The sequence below is a fragment of the Electrona antarctica genome (assembly GCF_951216825.1).
Source record: "Electrona antarctica genome assembly, chromosome: 13".
Classification (NCBI taxonomy): domain Eukaryota; kingdom Metazoa; phylum Chordata; class Actinopteri; order Myctophiformes; family Myctophidae; genus Electrona; species Electrona antarctica.
The window spans coordinates 51,087,908-51,112,584 of record NC_136794.1 but is presented as its reverse complement, the minus strand read 5'-3'; the positions used below and the strand labels follow the sequence as shown (position 1 = coordinate 51,112,584).

Sequence of the window (24,677 nt, the reverse complement as noted above, 5' to 3'; positions counted from 1 at the left end):
AGGGAAGGAGAGAAGGGGTAACACATAGACTCTCAGGCTGTCTAGTTATACGGTATATAGACTACATCATATTAAGTGTATCATGTGTATATGGGTTATCAATATACTACACGTCCAAGTGTTGAAAACATCACAACCTTTATCCCCGATCCATAGAAGGAGATAGCTGCATTTGTCCGCCTCTTCCTTCTCTCTGAGCGGGCCGGTGAACATCAGCTGGGCATGTTGCTGGAAGCGTCTCCATGCTTCAGGCAGGCTTGTGGAATCCCAGTCCATCCGTGGAGCAGGAACACCGTAGGAATCCATTTTTTCAGCGATGGGTTAGCAGATTGTCCGCTACTCTGACACCATGTATTAGTTTACCCTTTGGTTGGTTTGTAAACCTTTTATATCAATAAACACAAGACGTGTGTAACAGCATAGGTTTGTTTATTCCGCCATCTTGGATCTCATCCTAGCATGAACTCCCGTCCCGAAGTCTCGCGGGACTATACCAGTGTAGCCTGGCTAATAAGCCAGACTAATATCACACAACACTGTCGCGGTATATTAGTCTGGGCTGGCTCCACTTGGATTTAATTTCCCGGGGGGCGGGTTCAAACATTTTCTCTTCGACGCAATTGGTCAGAGCTACTGTCAGTCAAAGGTCTCAAGCATTGAACGTCACGGTACCAAAGCCCGCCCATATTGCATACCGTGTCCCGATTGGCCCGACCTGTTCTCGGTTGTAGGAAAGAGGCGTGCTACTGAGCCTCGCCAGACCCTAATCCGCTGGCAGGCAAATTTTCTTTTGCCAACGGCTGATTCGGTCTGGTTTATTAACCAGGCTAATACCAGTGTGCAACAGGTAACAGGTAGTCTGTGCTACAGTGCCACCGTGTGGTGGTAAATACATGCAGTATGTTACAGATACATACTGTATGTAAACAGGTGTAGGTGTAAACAGGTGTAGGTGTAAAACAGGTGTAGGTGTAAACAGGTGTAGGTGTAAAACAGGTGTAGGTGTAAACAGGTGTAGGTGTTAACAGGTGTAGGTGTAAAACAGGTGTAGGTGTAAACAGGTGTAGGTGTAAACAGGTGTAGGTGTAAAACAGGTGTAGGTGTTAACAGGTGTAGGTGTAAACAGGTGTAGGTGTAAAACAGGTGTAGGTGTAACACAGGTGTAGGTGTAAACAGGTGTAGGTGTAAAACAGGTGTAGGTGTAAACAGGTGTAGGTGTAAAACAGGTGTAGGTGTTAACAGGTGTAGGTGTAAACAGGTGTAGGTGTAAAACAGGTGTAGGTGTAACACAGGTGTAGGTGTAAACAGGTGTAGGTGTAAAACAGGTGTAGGTGTAAACAGGTGTAGGTGTAAACAGGTGTAGGTGTAAACAGGTGTAGGTGTTAACAGGTGTAGGTGTAAACAGGTGTAGGTGTAAAACCGGTGTAGGTGTAAACAGGTGTAGGTGTAAAACAGGTGTAGATGTAAAACAGGTGTAGGTGTTAACAGGTGTAGGTGTAAAACAGGTGTAGGTGTAAAACAGGTGTAGGTGTTAACAGGTGTAGGTGTAAACAGGTGTAGGTGTAAAACAGGTGTAGGTGTAAACAGGTGTAGGTGTAAAACAGGTGTAGGTGTAAACAGGTGTAGGTGTAAACAGGTGTAGGTGTAAACAGGTGTAGGTGTAAAACAGGTGTAGGTGTAAACAGGTGTAGGTGTAAAACAGGTGTAGGTGTAAACAGGTGTAGGTGTAAACAGGTGTAGGTGTAAAACAGGTGTAAAAAGGTGTAGGTGTAAACAGGTGTAGGTGTAAACAGGTGTAGGTGTAAACAGGTGTAGGTGTAAAACAGGTGTAGGTGTAAACAGGTGTAGGTGTAAACAGGTGTAGGTGTAAACAGGTGTAGGTGTAAACAGGTGTAGGCGGGAGGATGGGTAGCCTAAAGTCCAATAGCCTACTTACTACTATTCAATACCAACTTCAATAAATGCAAATTCACTGCAGGTACAATACATGTACCAAAATGATCACTGTGTAATTTTCTTCAAAATAATAACTGCAATTTTCTTCTTCCTTTCCTTTGTTTTTTTTATAGGAAGGCAACGTCAGAGAAAATACAACAAACGACACGCAGGCAGGCAGGCAGGCAGGCAGGCAGGCAGACAGACAGACAGACAGACAGACAGACAGACAGACAGACAGACAGACAGACAGACAGACAGACAGACAGACAGACAGACAGACAGACAGACAGACACATGGATGGTTTGGACATACAGCAATGATAGCCTATTTGTGATTCTTGCTTATAGTAATTGTAGCCTATATTTCATGCATTTTTGTAGGGTATAATTATTTGAATAAATGGTCTATTTAAAAACAGTATATCAATGGACACATGATGGAGTCAATATGCTAGGGGTCCCTGGGGATGTTCCAGGAGGTCCTGGGTTCGATTCCAACAGTCTGTAGTGCTGTCGCCTCACAGCTAGACGGTCCTGGGTTCCATTCCCGCTGGGGATGATGTGGGCACTGGGGGGGGGGTGTTCCCTCCTCCGCGTCATCAGTGCCCATACCCGAGGCAGGGTTGGTACCCTCACAAACAATATGCAGTAATCCTGATCTCTAAACTGCCTCCCCCTGGCCAGCGGGGGCACCTGATGGAGGGAAGAGGAACTGGTCGGAATAACGTGTTCCTTTGAACTTCCAACTCCCCCCTGTCAGGTGAAAAGAAGCAGCTTGGACTCCTCATGCATAGCAGGAAGCATGAGGCCAGTCCGCTGCCCCTTCCCGCGCTGATGTATGTATGTCGGGGTAAGAATGGTTTAGAACAGCAGTTGTAATAGACATTAGTTAGTATCAGTACTTGCGTGCTCTTCTTGCACACAAGTAGGCCATGCATGGCCTACATTCCTACAAGTTAACACACCTCGACAAGAGTGCATTTCTAGTTGATTCAGTCTCATCTACTCATTCCCACACACACACACACACGCACGCACGCACACACGCACGCACGCACGCACGCACGCACGCACGCACGCACGCACGCACACACACACACACACACACGCACACGCACACGCGCACGCACGCACACACGCGCACACGCACACGCACACACGCGCGCACACACACACACACACACACACACACACTGAGGAACAAGCAGACCCTTGTTCCTCACAGTTCTCATTCATCCTGGTTTGCTGCCGTCTCCATGACAACGGTGTTTCCCTCAATGTGCACGCACACACGCACGCACGCACGCACGCACGCACGCACGCACAGTATGCACGCACAGTATGCACAGTATGCACGCACTGCACGCACGCACGCGCGCACACACACACACACACACACACACACACTGAGGAACAAGCAGACCCTTGTTCCTCACAGTTCTCATTCATCCTGGTTTGCTGCCGTCTCCATGACAACGGTGTTTCCCTCAATGTGCACGCACACACGCACACACACACGCACGCACGCACGCACGCACGCACGCACGCACGCACGCACGCACGCACGCACGCACGCACGCACGCACGCACGCACGCACAGTATGCACGCACAGTATGCACAGTATGCACGCACTGCACGCACGCACGCACGCACCGTGACGCACGCAGGCACAGAGACAATGAAAATGTATTGTTCTACAACTCTGGTGTAACGTTGAGGTTTATAGGCTATACATTAGGGTTGTCACAATTACACATTTTAAATTGACAAAAAATCGTCACACAAAATAATTGTGACGATTCAAATGGAATGGATTTGTATTTCCGTGTGTTTTTTAGGCTTCGTAATCACACATTGCACAGGGCAGATATATGACACATATGGGGCAGCGGTGGCCTAAGGGTTAGATGAGCGCCCTTGTAGCCGAAATGTTGCCAGTTCGATTCCCCGGACGGGCAGGAAAAATCTGGGTGGGGAAGTGATCATCACTCACCCAACACCGCTGAAGTGCCCTTGAGCAAGGCACTGAACCCCCAACTGCTCCCCCTGGAGCTGCTTAGTGGCCAACAGTATAAGACTGTGGTTGTACTGGTCAGCTCCCACGTTTTAATGTGTGTGCGTGTGTCTGTCTGTCTGTGTGTTTCTATGTGCTGAAAATGAGCACCTGTGCTCAGCTACCTCCCTGGGTAAATAAAACATAACTTAGAGATGGAGTAGCCTATGTGTACAGTATGTCTATAGACCCCCAGGTGGTCTATGGACTTTACATTACTCTAATAGACCCCCAGGTGGTCTATGGACTTTACATTACTCTAATAGACCCCCAGGTGGTCTATGGACTTTACATTACTCTAATAGACCCCCAGGTGGTCTATGGAGTTAACATTACTCTAATAGACCCCCAGGTGGTCTATGGAGTTAACATTACTCTAATAGACCCCCAGGTGGTCTATGGACTTTACATTACTCTAATAGACCCCCAGGTGGTCTATGGACTTTACATTACTCTAATAGACCCCCAGGTGGTCTATGGACTTTACATTACTCTAATAGACCCCCAGGTGGTCTATGGACTTTACATTACTCTAATAGACCCCCAGGTGGTCTATGGAGTTAACATTACTCTAATAGACCCCCAGGTGGTCTATGGACTTTACATTACTCTAATAGACCCCCAGGTGGTCTATGGACTTTACATTACTCTAATAGACCCCCAGGTGGTCTATGGACTTTACATTACTCTAATAGACCCCCAGGTGGTCTATGGAGTTAACATTACTCTAATAGACCCCCAGGTGGTCTATGGACTTTACATTACTCTAATAGACCCCCAGGTGGTCTATGGACTTTACATTACTCTAATAGACCCCCAGGTGGTCTATGGACTTTACATTACTCTAATAGACCCCCAGGTGGTCTATGGACTTTACATTACTCTAATAGACCCCCAGGTGGTCTATGGAGTTAACATTACTCTAATAGACCCCCAGGTGGTCTATGGAGTTAACATTACTCTAATAGACCCCCAGGTGGTCTATGGACTTTACATTACTCTAATAGACCCCCAGGTGGTCTATGGACTTTACATTACTCTAATAGACCCCCAGGTGGTCTATGGACTTTACATTACTCTAATAGACCCCCAGGTGGTCTATGGACTTTACATTACTCTAATAGACCCCCAGGTGGTCTATGGACTTTACGTTACTCTAATAGACCCCCAGGTGGTCTATGGAGTTAACATTACTCTAATAGACCCCCAGGTGGTCTATGGACTTTACATTACTCTAATAGACCCCCAGGTGGTCTATGGACTTTACATTACTCTAATAGACCCCCAGGTGGTCTATGGACTTTACATTACTCTAATAGACCCCCAGGTGGTCTATGGAGTTAACATTACTCTAATAGACCCCCAGGTGGTCTATGGACTTTACATTACTCTAATAGACCCCCAGGTGGTCTATGGAGTTAACATTACTCTAATAGACTCCCAGGTGGTCTATGGACTTTACATTACTCTAATAGACCCCCAGGTGGTCTATGGAGTTAACATTACTCTAATAGACCCCCAGGTGGTCTATGGAGTTAACATTACTCTAATAGACCCCCAGGTGGTCTATGGAGTTAACATTACTCTAATAGACCCCCAGGTGGTCTATGGAGTTAACATTACTCTAATAGACCCCCAGGTGGTCTATGGAGTTAACATTACTCTAATAGACTCCCAGGTGGTCTATGGACTTTACATTACTCTAATAGACTCCCAGGTGGTCTATGAACTTTACATTACTCTAATAGACTCCCAGGTGGTCTATGGACTTTACATTACTCTAATAGACCCCCAGGTGGTCTATGGACTTTACATTACTCTAATAGACCCCCAGGTGGTCTATGGAGTTAACATTACTCTAATAGACTCCCAGGTGGTCTATGGAGTTAACATTACTCTAATAGACCCCCAGGTGGTCTATGGACTTTACATTACTCTAATAGACCCCCAGGTGGTCTATGGAGTTAACATTACTCTAATAGACCCCCCTAGGTGGTCTATGGACTTTACACTACTCTAATAGACCCCCAGGTGGTCTATGGAGTTAACATTACTCTAATAGACCCCCAGGTGGTCTATGGAGTTAACAATACTCTAATAGACTCCCAGGTGGTCTATGGACTTTACATTACTCTAATAGACCCCCAGGTGGTCTATGGACTTTACATTACTCTAATAGACCCCCAGGTGGTCTATGGACTTTACATTACTCTAATAGACCCCCAGGTGGTCTATGGAGTTAACATTACTCTAATAGACCCCCAGGTGGTCTATGGACTTTACATTACTCTAATAGACCCCCAGGTGGTCTATGGAGTTAACATTACTCTAATAGACCCCCAGGTGGTCTATGGAGTTAACATTACTCTAATAGACTCCCAGGTGGTCTATGGACTTTACATTACTCTAATAGACCCCCAGGTGGTCTATGGAGTTAACAATACTCTAATAGACCCCCAGGTGGTCTATGGAGTTAACAATACTCTAATAGACTCCCAGGTGGTCTATGGACTTTACATTACTCTAATAGACCCCCAGGTGGTCTATGGAGTTAACATTACTCTAATAGACTCCCAGGTGGTCTATGGACTTTACATTACTCTAATAGACTCCCAGGTGGTCTATGGAGTTAACATTACTCTAATAGACCCCCAGGTGGTCTATGGAGTTAACATTACTCTAATAGACCCCCAGGTGGTCTATGGAGTTAACATTACTCTAATAGACACCTAGGTGGTCTATGGACTTTACATTACTCTAATAGACCCCCAGGTGGTCTATGGACTTTACATTACTCTAATAGACCCCCAGGTGGTCTATGGAGGTAACATTACTCTAATAGACCCCCAGGTGGTCTATGGAGTTAACATTACTCTAATAGACTCCCAGGTGGTCTATGGACTTTACATTACTCTAATAGACCCCCAGGTGGTCTATGGAGTTAACATTACTCTAATAGACCCCCAGGTGGTCTATGGAGTTAACAATACTCTAATAGACTCCCAGGTGGTCTATGGACTTTACATTACTCTAATAGACCCCCAGGTGGTCTATGGAGTTAACATTACTCTAATAGACTCCCAGGTGGTCTATGGACTTTACATTACTCTAATAGACTCCCAGGTGGTCTATGGAGTTAACATTACTCTAATAGACCCCCAGGTGGTCTATGGAGTTAACATTACTCTAATAGACCCCCAGGTGGTCTATGGAGTTAACATTACTCTAATAGACCCCCAGGTGGTCTATGGAGTTAACATTACTCTAATAGACACCTAGGTGGTCTATGGACTTTACAATACTCTAATAGACCCCCAGGTGGTCTATGGAGTTAACATTACTCTAATAGACTCCCAGGTGGTCTATGGAGTTAACATTACTCTAATAGACCCCCACGTGGTCTATGGACTTAACAATACTCTAATAGACTCCCAGGTGGTCTATGGACTTTACATTACTCTAATAGACCCCCAGGTGGTCTATGGAGTTAACATTACTCTAATAGACTCCCAGGTGGTCTATGGACTTTACATTACTCTAATAGACTCCCAGGTGGTCTATGGCGTTAACATTACTCTAATAGACCCCCAGCTGGTCTATGGAGTTAACATTACTCTAATAGACACCTAGGTGGTCTATGGAGTTAACATTACTCTAATAGACCCCCAGGTGGTCTATGGACTTTACATTACTCTAATAGACTCCCAGGTGGTCTATGGAGTTAACATTACTCTAATAGACCCCCAGGTGGTCTATGGAGTTAACATTACTCTAATAGACTCCCAGGTGGTCTATGGAGTTAACATTACTCTAATAGACCCCCATGTGGTCTATGGAGTTAACATTACTCTAATAGACCCCCAGGTGGTCTATGGAGTTAACATTACTCTAATAGACCCCCAGGTGGTCTATGGACTTTACATTACTCTAATAGACCCCCAGGTGTTCTATGGACTTTACATTACTCTAATAGACCCCCAGCTTGCGTGTGGTAGGTTGCCTTACTTCAGTCATGCCAGTGTTAATCATATTCCATCATATTCAAGGGCGTTTGGAGATAAATGAGACTCCAGTCACTTTCACTGCAGAGGGCAGGTGTTCAGCTGATTCTGGTTGATGCTTGTTAATGTTCTAGGCATCTGTGGCTCAAGAGGTAGAGCAGGTCATCCAATGATCCATGGGTCGGCGGTTCGAATCCCGGCTCCTCCTGGCTACATGTCGAAGTGTCCTTGGGCAAGACACTGAACCCCAAATTGCTCCCGATGTGCTGGTTGGTGCCTTGCATGGCTTCCGCCGCAATCGGTGTATGAATGTGTGTGTGAATGGGTGAATGTAATGCACAATCTATGTAAAGCGCCTTGGATAAAGGCGCTATATAAATGCACCATTTACCAATAATGTTTCTGCACTGTCTAATACGGTGGTTCCCAAAGTGGGGTCCGGGGACCCCCAGGGGTCCATCAGGGAGTTCCAGGGGCTCCCCAGCTAAATGATAGTATGGAACCAAATGGACCCTTACGGGTCTAACTCTGAGAGTGACCAAATGGACCCTGATGGGTCCGTTTGGTTCCATTTGTACACTCAGAGTTAAATTAACATTGCTTTTACAATATAAATTGGGGGTCCCAGAGATAGAAATGCCATTAAATGGGGGTCCGTAGACTAATGCATGTCAAACTGGGGTTCCTTGAAATTAACTTGTTGAGAATCACTGCTAGATACAAACCTTCTCTCATGGGGGTCCACGGGGCTAATGAGTGTACATTTGGGGGTCCTTGACATGAAAATGTTTGTGAACCTGTGGCCTCAACATCTATGTGGCGTTAACTTATACCTGATTATTAGTTGACTTTTGGTGAAAAAGCCTGCATCATATTAGCATATATTGATATTGGTTGATATTGGGGTTGTAAGTCAGGAGCTGGACGATATCGGAATGTAGAATATCGGCAAGATAACTTAATATCGGACATATCCCAAATGTTGAGTTTCATTTGTGATTTAGTTTCATTTGTAAACGGCTAGGTGTGATGTCAACGTCACGCTCATTTCAACCAATCACGTTGCTTTAGTTTTTCACATGAAAACACAAATATTAAAGGGACACTTCACCCCTGTTGCAACCAGATCTTATTTGAACGATGTTTTGGAGACAAGAAACCTGGGGGTTTTATGTGGGTCATTTATGTGGTTTTTAGATATTTTAGTATTTCAAAGTGTCCATGGGCTCCATGATGTCATGGACACTGGGCTCACTTCCTTCCTGGACTACAATTCCCATAATGCGCAATTGGCGCACTGTTCCTCCTTGTGGATAGGGGGAGGGCTGACTTACTGAGACAACATGTAGTCCAAGGAAGCTCTGAGAAGGAAGGGAAGTGGTCACGTGACTGGGCTGCGCCATGACACTTTCATGGACACTTTCATGGGAGCCAAACTCACACCGGAAGTGCAATGAATACATAGCAGTGAATGGATCCGGCTGGACCAGTTCATAACAAACATTATTCATGAACAATTGAGACCTTTTGTAAAGTAATCACTTCTGGAAAATAACAGAAGACATATCACAGGTTGTTTTCTAATCAATTACTTTTCGATGTGCACAGAGTGCACAGCATATCATTTTATCTGAGGATCTAAACAGCAGCAGGTATCGTTTCTGGCTCAGAAGTATCGCGAGGTTTGGTGCGTTCAGAAAGGTACTTTGTGCTCTTTAGATACCATACCTCTATACAAATGACACAGTGTACACATCGAATAACAACACAGCAGACAATAATGTGTTACATGTCTTCTGTTATTTTCCAGAAGTGATTACTTTACAAAAGGTCTCAATTGTTCATAAATAATGTTTGTTCATGAGCTGGTCACTGAGCTCTCATTGACTCCAGTGCATTCTGCCAAACTTCCAGGTAGTTTGTCTCCCATGAAAATGTCCATTAAAGTGTCATGGCGCAGCCCAGTCACGTGACCACTTCCCTTCCTTCTCAGAGCTTCCTTGATGTAGTCCAAGGACTGTCTAAGAAGGACGAGACGCGAAGACCGTAAGGGCGACGCCATGTTGCTTATAGTGCTCCATGGAAGGAAAGAAACATGCGCAATGGGCTATATGCAGCCAACACTTCCGCGTTCAGCTTCCTTGGTCTCAACTGCGCATGTTTCTTTCCTTCCATGGAGCACCATAAGCAACATGGCGTCGCCCGTACGGTCTTCGCGTCTCGTCCTCTTTAGACAGTCCTTGATGTAGTCCAGGAAATAAGTGAGCCCAGTTTCCATGACATCATGGAGCCCATGGACACTTTGAAATACCTAAAAACACACATAAAAACGCCAGGAAAGTGTTTCTTGTCTCCCAGACATCATTAAAATAAGTTCTGGTTGCAAAAGGGGTGAAGTGTCCCTTTAAGAAACAAACATTATGCAACATGAAAACACAAATAACATTAAGAGACAAAGAAGGGATTCTGTTGCATTTCATTCTCTTTATTAAAAGCAATAGCATATTACGTGTTCGGAAAAAAAAGGTGGCACATTTATTTTTTTAATTATCATCATCATCATTATTACAAATCCATCATAATCCAATTAATAACAAATCCGTCAGAAATTCCTTCAGTAGAACTTTTTCAACACAACCTGGTTGGTGACTGACTGGCGCCACCCAGTGGCAGAAAGAAGTCCTTCTCCGTGAAGCCCTGAAGCCTCTCAGACTCATACTTTAGTCGTGTGCGTCGAGCTCGGCAAAATAGCAGATCTGCAAGCTCGCGGCGGGTCACGAACGTGACCCGCCGCGAGCTTGCAGATCTGCTATTCAAACAGGGCACCACCACCACCACCAGCGTGCAAGAATCATCTTTACAGGGTTGACATATTGTATATATTTATATATATATATATACGCTGTGCGTGACGCGAGGGTTACGATGGCCTGGTGGTGGCGCTGCAGTCAGACTGTGTGGTTTCAATGCATTATGTATTCATGGTGGATCGCGTTAAAGCCGACTAGAGACATGACAGGCGCTGATAGCTAGCGGCGGGTGCGGTGTGCGCTAGCGGAACATAGCGGGGTTACGGTGTGTGGAGGACAGTGATCGTATAGCTAGCGGTTGGCGAGCTAGCTAGCGTGTGGCGAGCTAGCTAGCGGTTGGCGAGCTAGCCAGCGGTTGGTGAGCTAGCGTTTGGCGAGCTAGCTAGCGGTTAAGATGCGGCGGAGGAGGAGGAGGAGGAGGAGGAAGAGGAGGAGTCAAGTCGACGATGGCTGTTCCGTCGGTGTTGGTTGGTTGTCGTCGTTCTCACTGAGAGACGGTCTCCTTCTCGTCAGGACACAGGTCTGAAAACGAGAAATTGTCATTTTTGTCAAAGTATCCCATTTTTATTTTTATGACTAATAAGGTATATAATCGATCAATCAATCGATCGATCGATCAATCAATCGACCAACGCGTACCCATGTTGTCTCCAAAGTGCAGCACAGAGTGGAAGTCGAGACACGCAACCTGCTTCTTAAAGATCTCTAGATGAACATCGTCCAGTTTACCATCCCTCGCTGAGAGAGAGACATAGAGAGACACAGAGAGAGACAGAGAGAGAGAGAGAGAGAGAGAGAGAGAGACAGAGAGAGAGACACAGAGACACAGACAGAGAGAGAAAGAGAGAGACATAGACAGAGAGAGAAAGAGAGAGACATAGAGAGACACAGACAGACAGACAGACAGACAGACAGACAGACAGACAGACAGACAGACAGACAGACAGACAGACAGACAGGGTTATTGTAGAAATCAATTTGTGTTTTTTTCAACCACAGAATCTTTATGATGTTTACTCGCTGAATGTGATGATGTCATTGTGGTGGGTGGAGCTTATGAGGTCATTGTGGTGGGTGGAGCTTATGGTGTCATTGTGGTGGGTGGAGCTTATGGTGTCACTGTGGTGGGTGGAGCTTATTGTGTCATTGTGGTGGGTGAAGTTAATGATGTCGTCGTGGTGGGTGGAGCTTATACTCACTGAAAGCGATGATGTCTTTGTGATGGGTGGAGTTGTCTGCAGCGTTGTCCAACCAGGTGTAAGCGAATGGCCCCAGCTCGTAGTACGTCCCATTGTTGATGGTGGTGTAGTGGTCAAAGTTTATAACTAAATAGATCAATAAAATATAGATAATTAGTGGTCAAAGTTTATAACTAAATTAATTAATACAAGTCAAACAATAAAGGCTCATGAATATCTGATGTGAGAAAGCAGATGAGCACCCTACAGGGAGAAAACCTTTACTTACAGTTTGTGTTAAAAGCACAAAACGTTTAGCTGTACAGTTTTGTAGCAAATGCTTGTCAATATCTATCTGAGTAAAAAAGCACATACTGTACAATTACAGGGTGAAAGGGAAACCCTTTACTTGTACAGTTTGTGGTAAAAAAAGCTTTGCATGATGGGAACTACAGTATAATGATGGGAACTACAGTATAATGATGGGAACTACAGTATAATGATGGGAACTACAGTATAATGATGGAACTACAGTATATGAACTACAGTATAATGATGGGAACTACAGTATATGAACTACAGTATGCACAAAGACTCATTTCACCCACTGTTTTAAATGGTGAGAGCATTACATTCACCCGTTCATACACCGATTGCAGTGGAAGCCATGCAAGGTACCAACCAGCACATCGGGAGCAATGTGGGGTTCAGTGTCTTGCCCAAGGACACTTCGACATGTAGACAGGAGGAGCCGGGATTCGAACCGCCGACCCAATGACAATGCTTCTGACTTACAGACATCATTGAAAATGTTTAGATTTACCCTAAATGTTCATAGTTACAGTACCATGGTTATTGTTCATAGTTACGCTACATTACGGTTATTTGTTGTAATACTTACAGGTGCCGTTTGGAGAGAGGTCCAGGTAGGTGGAGTTGGCGTTTCCCAGCATGCACTTCCCATCGCTGAGAGAGAGAGAGAGAGAGAGAGAGAGAGAGAGAGAGAGAGAGAGAGACAGAGAGAGAGAGAGAGACAGAGAGAGAGAGAGAGAGAGAGAGAGAGAGAGAGACAGAGAGAGAGAGAGAGACAGAGAGAGAGAGAGACAGAGAGAGAGAGAGAGAGAGAGACAGAGAGAGAGAGAGAGAGAGAGAGAGAGAGAGAGAGAGAGAGAGAGAGAGAGAGAGAGAGAGAGAGAGAGAGAGATTTTAGAACCAATAGTACTAGTTTGATACATCAGTGGTTCCCACAGTGAGGGAGTTCCAGGGGGTCCCCAGGGGGTCCAGGGGGTCCCCAGGGGGTCCCCAGGGGGTCCCCAGCTCAGCTACATGATAGTTTGGAACCAAATGGACCCTTATGGGTCTGTAACTCTGAGAGTGTAACACATGGAAGACCATTTGTACACTCTCAGAGTTAAATTACACTCAGAGTTAAATTAACATTGATTTTACAATATAAATCGGGGGTCCCAGAGATAGAAATTCCATTAAATGGGGGTCCGTAGACTAATGCATGTCAAACATACTTAATGAACTGGTTGGCCCACATAAAAACAACATTTTAACAAATAGGCCTACTGTACACTTTTTAGAAAAACTTCTTCCTCCTTATATAACAATAAGACCTGATGATCATGTTTTAGGATGGAAAAAAATCATAGCACTCCATCTTTAACTCACACAGACTCTCCCCAGCGCAGGTTGAGGACCATGCAGCAGGGTGTTATGGGTAATGCAGTGAATATGCAACAGGGTGTTATGGGTAGTGTCGTTTAACTCACAGACTCTCCCCAGCGCAGGTTGAGGACCATGCAGCAGGGTTGTATGGGTAGTGTAGTTTAACTCACACAGACGCTCCCCATGCAGCAGGGTGTTATGGGTAATGTAGTTTAACTCACACAGACGCTCCCCATGCAGCAGGGTGTTATGGGTAGTGTAGTTTAACTCACACAGACGCTCCCCATGCAGCAGGGTGTTATGGGTAGTGTAGTTTAACTCACACAGACTCTCCCCAGCAGCAGGGTGTTCTGGGTAGTGTAGTGAACATGCAGCAGGGTGTTCTGGGTAGTGTAGTGAACATGCAGCAAGGTGTTCTGGGTAGTGTAGTGAACATGCAGCAAGGTGTTCTGGGTAGTGTAGTGAACATGCAGCAAGGTGTTCTGGGTAGTGTAGTGAACATGCAGCAAGGTGTTATGGGTAGTGTAGTGAACATGCAGCAAGGTGTTCTGGGTAGTGTAGTGAACATGCAGCAAGGTGTTCTGGGTAGTGTAGTGAACATGCAGCAGGGTGTTCTGGGTAGTGTAGTGAACATGCAGCAGGGTGTTCTGGGTAGTGTAGTGAACATGCAGCAGGGTGTTCTGGGTAGTGTAGTGAACATGCAGCAAGGTGTTCTGGGTAGTGTAGTGAACATGCAGCAAGGTGTTATGGGTAGTGTAGTGAACATGCAGCAAGGTGTTCTGGGTAGTGTAGTGAACATGCAGCAGGGTGTTCTGGGTAGTGTAGTGAACATGCAGCAAGGTGTTCTGGGTAGTGTAGTGAACATGCAGCAAGGTGTTCTGGGTAGTGTAGTGAACATGCAGCAAGGTGTTCTGGGTAGTGTAGTTTAACTCACACAGACTCTCCCCAGCGCAGGTTGAGCGTTCCGCTGTCGCTTGTCTCCGTCAAGTGGATCCAGGAGTTCTTCACCTTCCTGAGGTGTTTCAGGCTGTCGTCGTCATCAGAGGCTCCGACGTGGAACACCCAGCGACCCAGGAGCTAAACACACCCCAAAAACACCCCGAAACACAGGATGAGACCCAGGAGCTAAACACACCCCAAAAAGACCATGAAAACACCATGAAAACAACCCAAAACACAGGATGAATGACCCATGGAACACCCAACGACCCAGGAGCTAAACACACCCCGAAAACACACGCCAAAAACACCCCGCAAAACACCCCAAAACACAGGATGAGACCCAGGAGCTAAACACACCCCAAAAACACAGGATGAGACCCAGGAGCTAAACACACCCCAAAAACACAGGATGAGACCCAGGAGCTAAACACACCCCAAAAACACAGGATGAGACCCAGGAGCTAAACACACCCCAAAAACACAGGATGAGACCCAGGAGCTAAACACACCCCAAAAACACCCCAAAACACAGGATGAAAGGGAACACCCACTTCACACCACAGGAGCTGAAAACATTTACGGTAGTGATTTTACATGCACATCAAAGCGAGGACATACGGTAATGACAGAAGGAATGCTCACTATAGTACGGCAGTCGGGTTGTGGGGTGGGAAATATAGTATTTTTGTATTGGCCTAAAATATTGTCTATATACAAACAGATACAGTCATGAATCCACTTGCTGACCGGCTGTCGGCATTGAGCAATTTATTTTATAGGGGTTTATATGTTATATGTTATATTAACATCCTATAAAAGGCAACATTTCATTTCATTATGCATTAAGCAGCATGTGCCATGTCAAACTAGGGTTTTTCATGATTCTGAATCCATTCCAGGCATTCGTTTTGCACAAAAAACACTCTTAGCCACTTGACCAAATGTGCTGACCTCATCACATTTGTAAAGACGGCTATGGCCGTTCTATTTCTGGTATTTATCAACATAGAGGTAACGCCAAAAGCACAATTAAATAATTTAATCGCCAATATGACAATTAATTGTCACTATAAATGTGACAGCTCTGCATACACAGTCGGTGTTGTCCAGCAATATGGGCTCGACTTATCATTAATAATTATTATAATAGAGTGTAATAGAGAATTATTATAATAGAGATTGTTAATTATTATAATTATACATAAACAATTAAATTCAACTCACAAAGGTGGTGTTCTCTAGGACCATGGGCTTGACTTTGATATCATTAATTATCTTATACATACAAATACATACATACAAATTAAAGCAGCTATAAGCAATATTATGTCAAAACTTTAATGACCTTTATTTAAAAAAAAATTGAATCCAGCAATGAGTAAAACGCTCCCAAAAACAATGTAGTCTCTGTATACTCATCTAGGGGCCGCAATCTGCATTCAAAGATGTTCCTAGAAGCTTTGTCATTGGCCGAAAAAAGAAAAAAACGTGGTCGCAATGCCTATAACCAATAGACAGGCAAATCGACCAATGACTGAGCTTCTAGGGAGCGTTCTACTCATTGCTGGCTGTCTGAATACCAAAAGAATAAATAAAAAAGGTCATTACAATTACAATTACAATGACATATTATTGCTTATAGCAGCTTTAAACCTAGGCCTACAACCCATTTAGGCCTGACGTCGAACAAAAACAAACGTTCGCTCTGAAAGGATATATATTCAAAGATTTGTGCCGCAGATCTGCTATTTTTCAATAGCTAAAGTATAACATAATGCTTAGTTAAGACACCAAAAGGGGTTCCCGTCCAGAATGGGATAAATTAATGAACTCACAAAGTTGGTGTTCTCTAGGACCATGGGCTTCACCACCTCCTTGCAGTCGGATTCGTCGTCGGCCGAGACGAGGGAGACGGCGAGGAGCAGGAACGCCACGACGAGCTGATGGACGGCGGCGGCCATGTTGGATCAGAGAGAGAGAGGGAGAGAGAGACACCGAGACACCGAGAGAGAGAGAGAGACACTGGACGCCTCACTGTTACTGTTGAAGAGCACGGAATCTAATAAGTCCACAACACACTCTGCCTCTGGGCTAAATAGAGTTGGAGGGGGGGGGGGGGGGGGGTGGAGGGGGGATACACCCCCCTACACCCCCCTAAAAAAAAGTCTCCTCCCTCCGTGCATGTGTTGTTTTTTAGCCCATGAAGACCGAAGACCAGATTCTACAAAATGTTTTCTAAATCCTGACAGTTTTCTGATAAAACACCATGTTTCCATGTCAGTGGTTCTCAAACTATTTCATGTCAAGGACCCCCATAAAATTGGCCGCCGACCCCCATTTAAAAATATGTTATTCCAGGGACCGACCCCCCCCCCCCCCCCTCCCCTTCCCAGAAGCAAAGATATGAGTTAAAACATTTCGATGTGAAAGAATATATACATTCAAAGATTTGCTAAATATTTCACAATTTTCACACAATGTGTTTTTTTTACAGATCTACAAGATCATAGCGCGGCACTCGGTGCTGCGCTATGATCTTGTAGATCTGCTATTAATAACTAAAGTTTAAAATTGAAGTTTAAACACATCTATGCGTCCTCAGGCCTGAAGGGGTTATGGCCGGGTTGATTAAGGTCGTTATGCTGGCGGAACCTTCTGGGCTGCAGCTGTTCCTCCATGAATTAATTAACCCATTTTGGTGTTTGAAGCATTGTTATACTTTTGCTATTGAAAAATAGCAGACCTACAAACTCGTAGGTCTGCTATTTTTCATCGTGAAACTGTGGCACAAATCTTTGAACATATTATTCTTTCAGAGCGAACGTTTTTAACTCATATCTTTGCTTCTCGGGGCGGAGGTCCCTGGAACAACATCATTTCAGATGAGGGTCGGCGGCCAATTATAGATATTTTTGGGCGTGAAATTGTTTGAGAACCACTGATATAGAAACATGAGGTTTTTCAGAAAACTGTCAGGATTTAGAAGACATTTTGTAGAATCGTCCTCAGGTCGAAATGAGTTAAGCAACTTGAACCCACTTACACAGTAAGCAAATGTCCCCGGCCAGGGTTGGTTAATTGATTGATTGATTGGTTGATTGATTGATTAACAGTTTGCAGAATGGCTACATTTCATTTCACATGAAAGTGTACAATTTACAATTCAGGCATTTATCAGACGCTCTTAATCCAGAGCGATTTACATTAAGCAAGAACAAAAATGCATGGGAATAATATATACACATAATATAAAAATCCATTTATCATGAAACATGCACAAGCTAAGAACGTAACTAGAACATATCTATATAATAAACACTATACATATAAACTATACATATGTGTGTACATAAAGTGTAGCAGAGCCTCCCTTCACGATAATGAAATTATGACCGGTATCCGATCTCCGATTATTTGCAGGGTCATATCTACCGATACCGATTCTGACCGATTCCGATATTCTACAGAGGACCACAATGGAAACAAGCCTATAGGCCCTAGGGGGGCTGATTGGCCCAAAGCCTGTTAATAAAGTATTCAATCAATTAATACACAGCATTATACTCTTTTCCAAGTGTCTGTTTTCACAACTGAATGAGACGAGTACACTAATTAAATGTAGACATTTTTACATCATATTTGATGTGGCCTTTGGGTTCTAGACTAGAGATATTAGACACTTTTGGTCTATATTGAACCTGTTGATGATTTTTTTTACATTTTTCATGTATTTCTTTGCTGGTGAAAACCAATTAAATAATGGGGATTATTTCTGATTTACCGATATGGCATTTTATGGCCGATTGTGATTATGCCAGTGATTACATGGTAGGGGAGAACGGGGTAAGATGAACCACTTTTTGCTTAAGTTGTCCTGGAAGCAAGGCAAAATGATGAGCAAATCTAATGATCTACCCATATTTCAGGATGTCTTCTATCAATTGAAATGGTGAGTAAGCATCTATGACAAAGGGCCATGAGGCTCAATCTGCCCCAGGTAAGGGGTAAGTTGATCCAAGTCGAGGGGCAAGTCGAACCACATGATATTTTAATGTTAAAAGCTTAAACTTGAACAGATAATGTATTCACTTATCAATAATAATTTAATAACAGTTTTCCCTTTTGCAAATAGTCTTATTTATTTGTTTATTTATTATTTAAACAATATTAAGACAATTAAATAAAGTTTGTTATTCAGAACCTTATATTTGCAATATTGTTAATACAATATTGCAAACTTCTCTTAAATGAGTATGTACATGCAAATTAATGGTCATTCAGTATAATTTGAGTAGCAAAGACTGAGTAGCAAAGACAGAAGAAATATGAATAGTGATTCCCATTGGCTCAATTTACCCCCGGACATTGGTTCATTTGACCCCAGCCACCATTTAGAAAACAATGACTAGAATAAGCTACTTCAGACAATTTAATTGCTAAATGATTCACATGGTTCTATCCATTGGCAAATCATCAACGTGTATGATATTACGTTTTAGACCTAGGTACATTTTGCTTTGTATAACAGTCATTTTACATGATGACGAAATGTTACTTTGACCGACAAAAAACAGTTTTTTGTGTAAAATAATGTTTTCTAACTTTCCCCATGTGCTTCCCAACTTCACAGCCAGGTGTACATTATGGATGCTTACTAGATTTAAGGTCACATGGCAACACAGTTTTCTAGTTGGAGGGTGGTTCAACTTAAACGCTGGCTCATATTACCCCGTTCTCCCCTACATCCCCAGTAAACACAGGGTCTTTTACTGTGGATGTTTTACCTGCAGTAGCAAAGTTAGGTAAACTCTGTGTGAACACCTTCATGTACAGATGGCTACAGTACAGTATAGTGAACACCTTCATGTACAGATGGCTACAGTACAGTATAGTGAACACCTTCATGTACAGATGGCTACAGTACACTATAGGCTCCATGATCCATATATTTGGTACTAGAGAAATCAACGATCAAGCCACACTTAAAATAAACGGTATGGAAATTGAAAGAGTAAATGAAAATAAATTCTTGGGTGTAATAATAGATAGACAAACTAAGCTGGAAATCACATGTAAAAACAAAAATCACACCCGTGTGAACTGAGTGGTGCAGTGACGTCACACACTAACCATAGCAACCATGCTCACCTGTGCGTGGGGCCACGTACAGGTACACGGGTACAGACAAAGCTGGTTGTTGGAGTGGTTTGCACCACTCAAAAATGTCAAAAACTATTGCAATATTGTATAAAACCAAATATATCCTCAGTCAGAAATTGTTGTATTGTTCACTCATAGTTCCACACATCACCTACAGTGTGGAGATATGGGGAAACATAAAACAAATACGAACCCTATTGATAAACTGATTACTAAATAAACGATTAATTCATTCATTCATCATTATTTACACAGATTTACGGAGGTGCAAGTTGAGCATAACGGTGCAAGAAGTGACAGTGAAAACGTCACACTGGAGTCTCAGTCAACACTAACCCTAACCCTAACCCACTGGAGTCTCACTGGAGTCTCAGTGGAGTCTCAGTCAACACAACCATTTATTTACCAGGAGATCTTAGAGCACTTTGTGCTTCAGAACGTTGACAAGCTTTATGGAGATGCTGGTTTCCTTTTCCAGCAGCACTTGGCCCCCCACAGAGCCCAAACTACCAGTAACTATGGAGTAAATAAATGGTAAATGGTGCATTTATATAGCGCCTTTATCCAAGAGCACTGACGTGACCCATGGTGTTACTGTGCTTAACTGACCAGCCAACTGGCCTGACCTGTATGGAAGCATAAAGCTGCCACAATTCAAATGAAATGGCAAATATGAAAAGTCAATTGAAATAAGATAAATGCTTTTTCATTTTCAGGTCATTAACACATTTATTGGGACAAAAGTAAATCTAAAATGCAACAGCATTTACATTTAATCTACAGATGTGCTCATTCTATGACACAATTCAAATTATAAATAAAATATCATTTGAATTTCAATTGTCAAAAAATGCCAGCAAATTAGTGGGAAATATTAAAATGAAAATGCAATTTAGAATATTCAAATTAAATAAGAGAAATGCTTTTTAACCTTCAGACAATGAACACATTTAAGTGAATATCTAATGCAATAGACTTTACATTTCATCTCCAGGTGTGGTCATTCTATGACAGAATGAAAAAGCAAAAGCAAATAACATTGCATTTGCATTTTCAAATCGTACACACGACAATTTGAAAATGCAAATGCAATGTTATTTGCTTTTGCTTCAACACTAACTCTGGGGGAGCCCACAGGGATCGAACCGGGAACCTTGCTGTTACCATCCGGCCACTCATGCCGCTGAACCAATGTTCAGAGAAATGTGTTTTTTAAATAGGAATACATTTTATCAAAGCAAACCTGGGCATCCCTAACAGCCCAACAGCTCAACAGTCTGTCTCTCTCTCTAACTCTCTCTCATTCTCTCACCCCCCCCCCCCCCCCCCACCTCTCTCTCTCTGTGTCACAGTGCAGACAGATGGTCTCTCGCCCTGCCAGGGGTTTCTCCAGGATAAAGCAGTGTGTGGTGGTTGCTACGAACGGACAGAATGTCTCTGGGGGTGAACCGAGGACAACATGCTCTCTGTCCACATTTAGTTTGATTCCTGCAGTAAATCCACCTTGTACTGAATGTACTCCATCGAGTCACACAGAGTAACAAAACAACTAAATCATTGTAAACTAAATCCCCCCGTATTTAAAACCCAAATCACACCCCTGTGAAGTGAGGGCTGTTCTTATCACCGCACATCTTCATGACGTAACATAACGTCTTTTTACCCAAACATTCTGTTTTATTTTTATAGCGCTTTTCCAAGTGCTCAAATACATACATTCATACATTGAGAGGTTAAGGTTAATTCATTCATACATTGGGAGGTGAAGGTTCATTCATTCATACATTGGGAGGTGAAGGTTCATTCATACATTGAGAGGTGAAGGTTCATTCATTCATACATTGGGAGGTGAAGGTTCATTCATTCATACATTGGGAGGTGAAGGTCCATTCATTCATACATTGGGAGGTGAAGGTTCATTCATACATTGAGAGGTGAAGGATCATTCATTCATACATACATTGGGAGGTGAAGGTTCATTCATACATTGAGAGGTGAAGGTTCATTCATTCATACATTGGGAGGTGAAGGATCATTCATTCATACATTGGGAGGTGAAGGTTCATTCATTCATACATTGGGAGGTGAAGGTTCATTCATTCATACATTGGGAGGTGAAGGTTCATTCATTCATACATTGGGAGGTGACGGTTCATTCATTCATACATTGGGAGGTGAAGGTTCATTCATTCACACATTGAGAGGTGAAGGTTCATTCATTCACACATTGGGAGGTGAATGTTCATTCATTCATACATTGGGAGGTGAAGGTTCATTCATTCATACATTGGGAGGTGAAGTGGTGAACAGTCGACGCCAGCGTCCTCACTTCCCACATTCACACACCGACGGTGGCGAGCTCACACCGACCGACTCATTGGAGGCAGTGTGGGGTTCAGTGTCTCATTGGAGGCAGGGTGGGGTTCAGTGTCTCATTGGAGGCAGTGTGGGGTTCAGTGTCTCATTGGAGGCAGGGTGGGGTTCAGTGTCTCATTGGAGGCAGGGTGGGGATCAGTGTCTTGCCCAAGGACACTTCCACATGTGGACAGGAGGAGGAGCCGGGATTCAAACCTCCGACCCACGGATCATTGGACGACCTGCTCTACCTCCTGAGCCACAGCCGCCCGCAAATGTATGAACACAAGGCTGCTGTACTTTATACCTCATATACTTTAAATGTTTAGTATGACGAGGTATAAAGTACAGCCGCCTTGTGTTCATACAACAGAAATATTGGGTATTGGGTAAGACTGACGTTATGTATATTTCAGGACCTTTCACTGTTTCGTCTCAACCGTTACTCTATGGCTCTGGTCTCAGACTCTTTTTTGACATTCCGTTTCTCTCCAAAGTTGAATGTTGCCTCTACTGTTGGAGCAGCCATAAACTACACAGGTTCATCTCTACTGTTGGAGCAGCCATAAACTACACAGGTTCATCTCTACTGTTGGAGCAGCCATAAACTACACAGGTTCATCTCTACTGTTGGAGCAGCCATAAACTACACAGGTTCAGCTCTACTGTTGGAGCAGCCATAAACTACACAGGTTCATCTCTACTGTTGGAGCAGCCATAAACTACACAGGTTCATCTCTACTGTTGGAGCATCCATAAACTACACAGGTTCATCTCTACTACTGTTGGAGCAGCCATAAACTACACAGGTCCATCTCTACTGTTGGAGCAGCCATAAACTACACAGGTTCATCTCTACTGTAGGAGCAGCCATAAACTACACAGGTGCATCTCTCCTGTTGGAGCAGCCATAAACTACACAGGTTCATCTCTACTGTTGGAGCAGCCATAAACTACATAGGTTCATCTCTACTGTAGGAGCAGCCATAAACTACACAGGTTCATCTCTACTGTTGGAGCATCCATAAACTACACAGGTTCATCTCTACTACTGTTGGAGCAGCCATAAACTACACAGGTTCATCTCTACTGTTGGAGCAGCCATAAACTACACAGGTTCATCTCTACTGTTGGAGCAGCCATAAACTACACAGGTTCATCTCTACTGTTGGAGCAGCCATAAACTGCACAGGTTCATCTCTACTGTTGGAGCAGCCATAAACTACACAGGTTCATCTCTACTGTTGGAGCAGCCATAAACTACACAGGTTCATCTCTACTGTTGGAGCAGCCATAAACTACACAGGTTCATCTCTACTGTTGGAGCAGCCATAAACTACACAGGTTCATCTCTACTGTTGGAGCAGCCATAAACTACACAGGTTCATCCTGATGTTCTGGAACATCTTAGTAAAGTTAGTGTTAGTACAAAGCAGGTCAAATAAACTCTTCTCCCTTCTGGCTCCAAAACTATGGAATGCACTTCCCATTACAATCAGAACTGCAGCGCCACTCCCAATATTCCGCCGTAGTCTGAAAACCCACCTCTTCAGACTCCATCATGGCCCGCAGCACTTACCCTACCCCCTTAGATGGCATTTTATGTAGACTTAGATAGCATTTTATACAGACTTATAGCATGTTACGTAGACAGCACTATAATTGCATTTTATGTAGTCATATGACTTTATAGTACACATGTATAGTATAGCATAGTATAGTATATACAGTATGTTTAGTTTATATGTATAGTTTCAATATATAGATATTCCACTGTTACGTTCTTAGCTTACACATGTTTCATGAAAACTACTTTTTATGTATGTGATGTATTGCCATGCTTTTTGTTATTGCTTATTGTAAATCGCTCTGGATTAAGAGCGTCTGATAAATGCGTAAATTGTAAATTGTAAAGAGTAACGTTTGAGGCAGACTAACATCAGTCACTCTACCATTCAATGTAGGTTTACAGCGCAGATATGTCGTCTATATGGTCACGCCTCGTGACACGTCACGCCACCAATATACGGCCATCTCCATATATGAAGATCACGACGCTGACCTCATCTGACCCTGGACAGCCACACATGGAGAGGACTGGATCAGTTCAGGACGGTCCCTCTGTGTCCCCGAGCGAACCCGGAGGACTCTGACCTCGCTGTAAACACAGCTGTGACCTCTGACCCCTCCGTTTGACCGTCCGCGTAAACACACAGCTGTGAGCGCCGCTGTGCCGATCAGCGCGGGAGTCACCGACCACGCTGTGATGTCATGCTGTGATGTCATGTCATGCTGTGACATCACAGACGCGCTGCGGTGCGATGTCCTGGCTGGCGTGGAGAGGTGAGGCGAGGTGAGCGAGGAGTCTCTTTCAGCACTCGAGCGCTGTTCATGCAGCCTGGATGGAGAGGGACAAGCTGGAGTTTGAATTACATTGTTTTCAACGAGGGCGGCGCAAATAAGAGCTATTTTAAGCATGTGTGCAACATGACAACTGTTTTAAAGTATTGTACAGTGACAGCTAAAGTCTCTGTAATGTTTATGTTGTACTATTACTACAACACA

At 43.8% G+C, this 24,677-nt stretch overlaps 1 protein-coding gene across 1 annotated transcript; it reads right to left on the bottom strand.

Annotated features, from left to right (window-relative positions):
• Nucleotides 1-10,965: 10,965 nt before the first annotated feature.
• On the bottom strand, nt 10,966-16,558 carry LOC306935040 (uncharacterized protein; the record flags this gene model as incomplete). Its single annotated transcript, XM_079517861.1, has 6 exons — nt 10,966-11,325; nt 11,443-11,541; nt 12,003-12,128; nt 12,883-12,947; nt 14,590-14,732; nt 16,433-16,558. The coding sequence occupies 6 exons, from the start codon at nt 16,556-16,558 to the stop codon at nt 11,288-11,290; spliced, it is 597 nt and encodes a 198-aa protein (XP_079373987.1). The 3' UTR covers nt 10,966-11,287.
• Nucleotides 16,559-24,677: the final 8,119 nt, after the last annotated feature.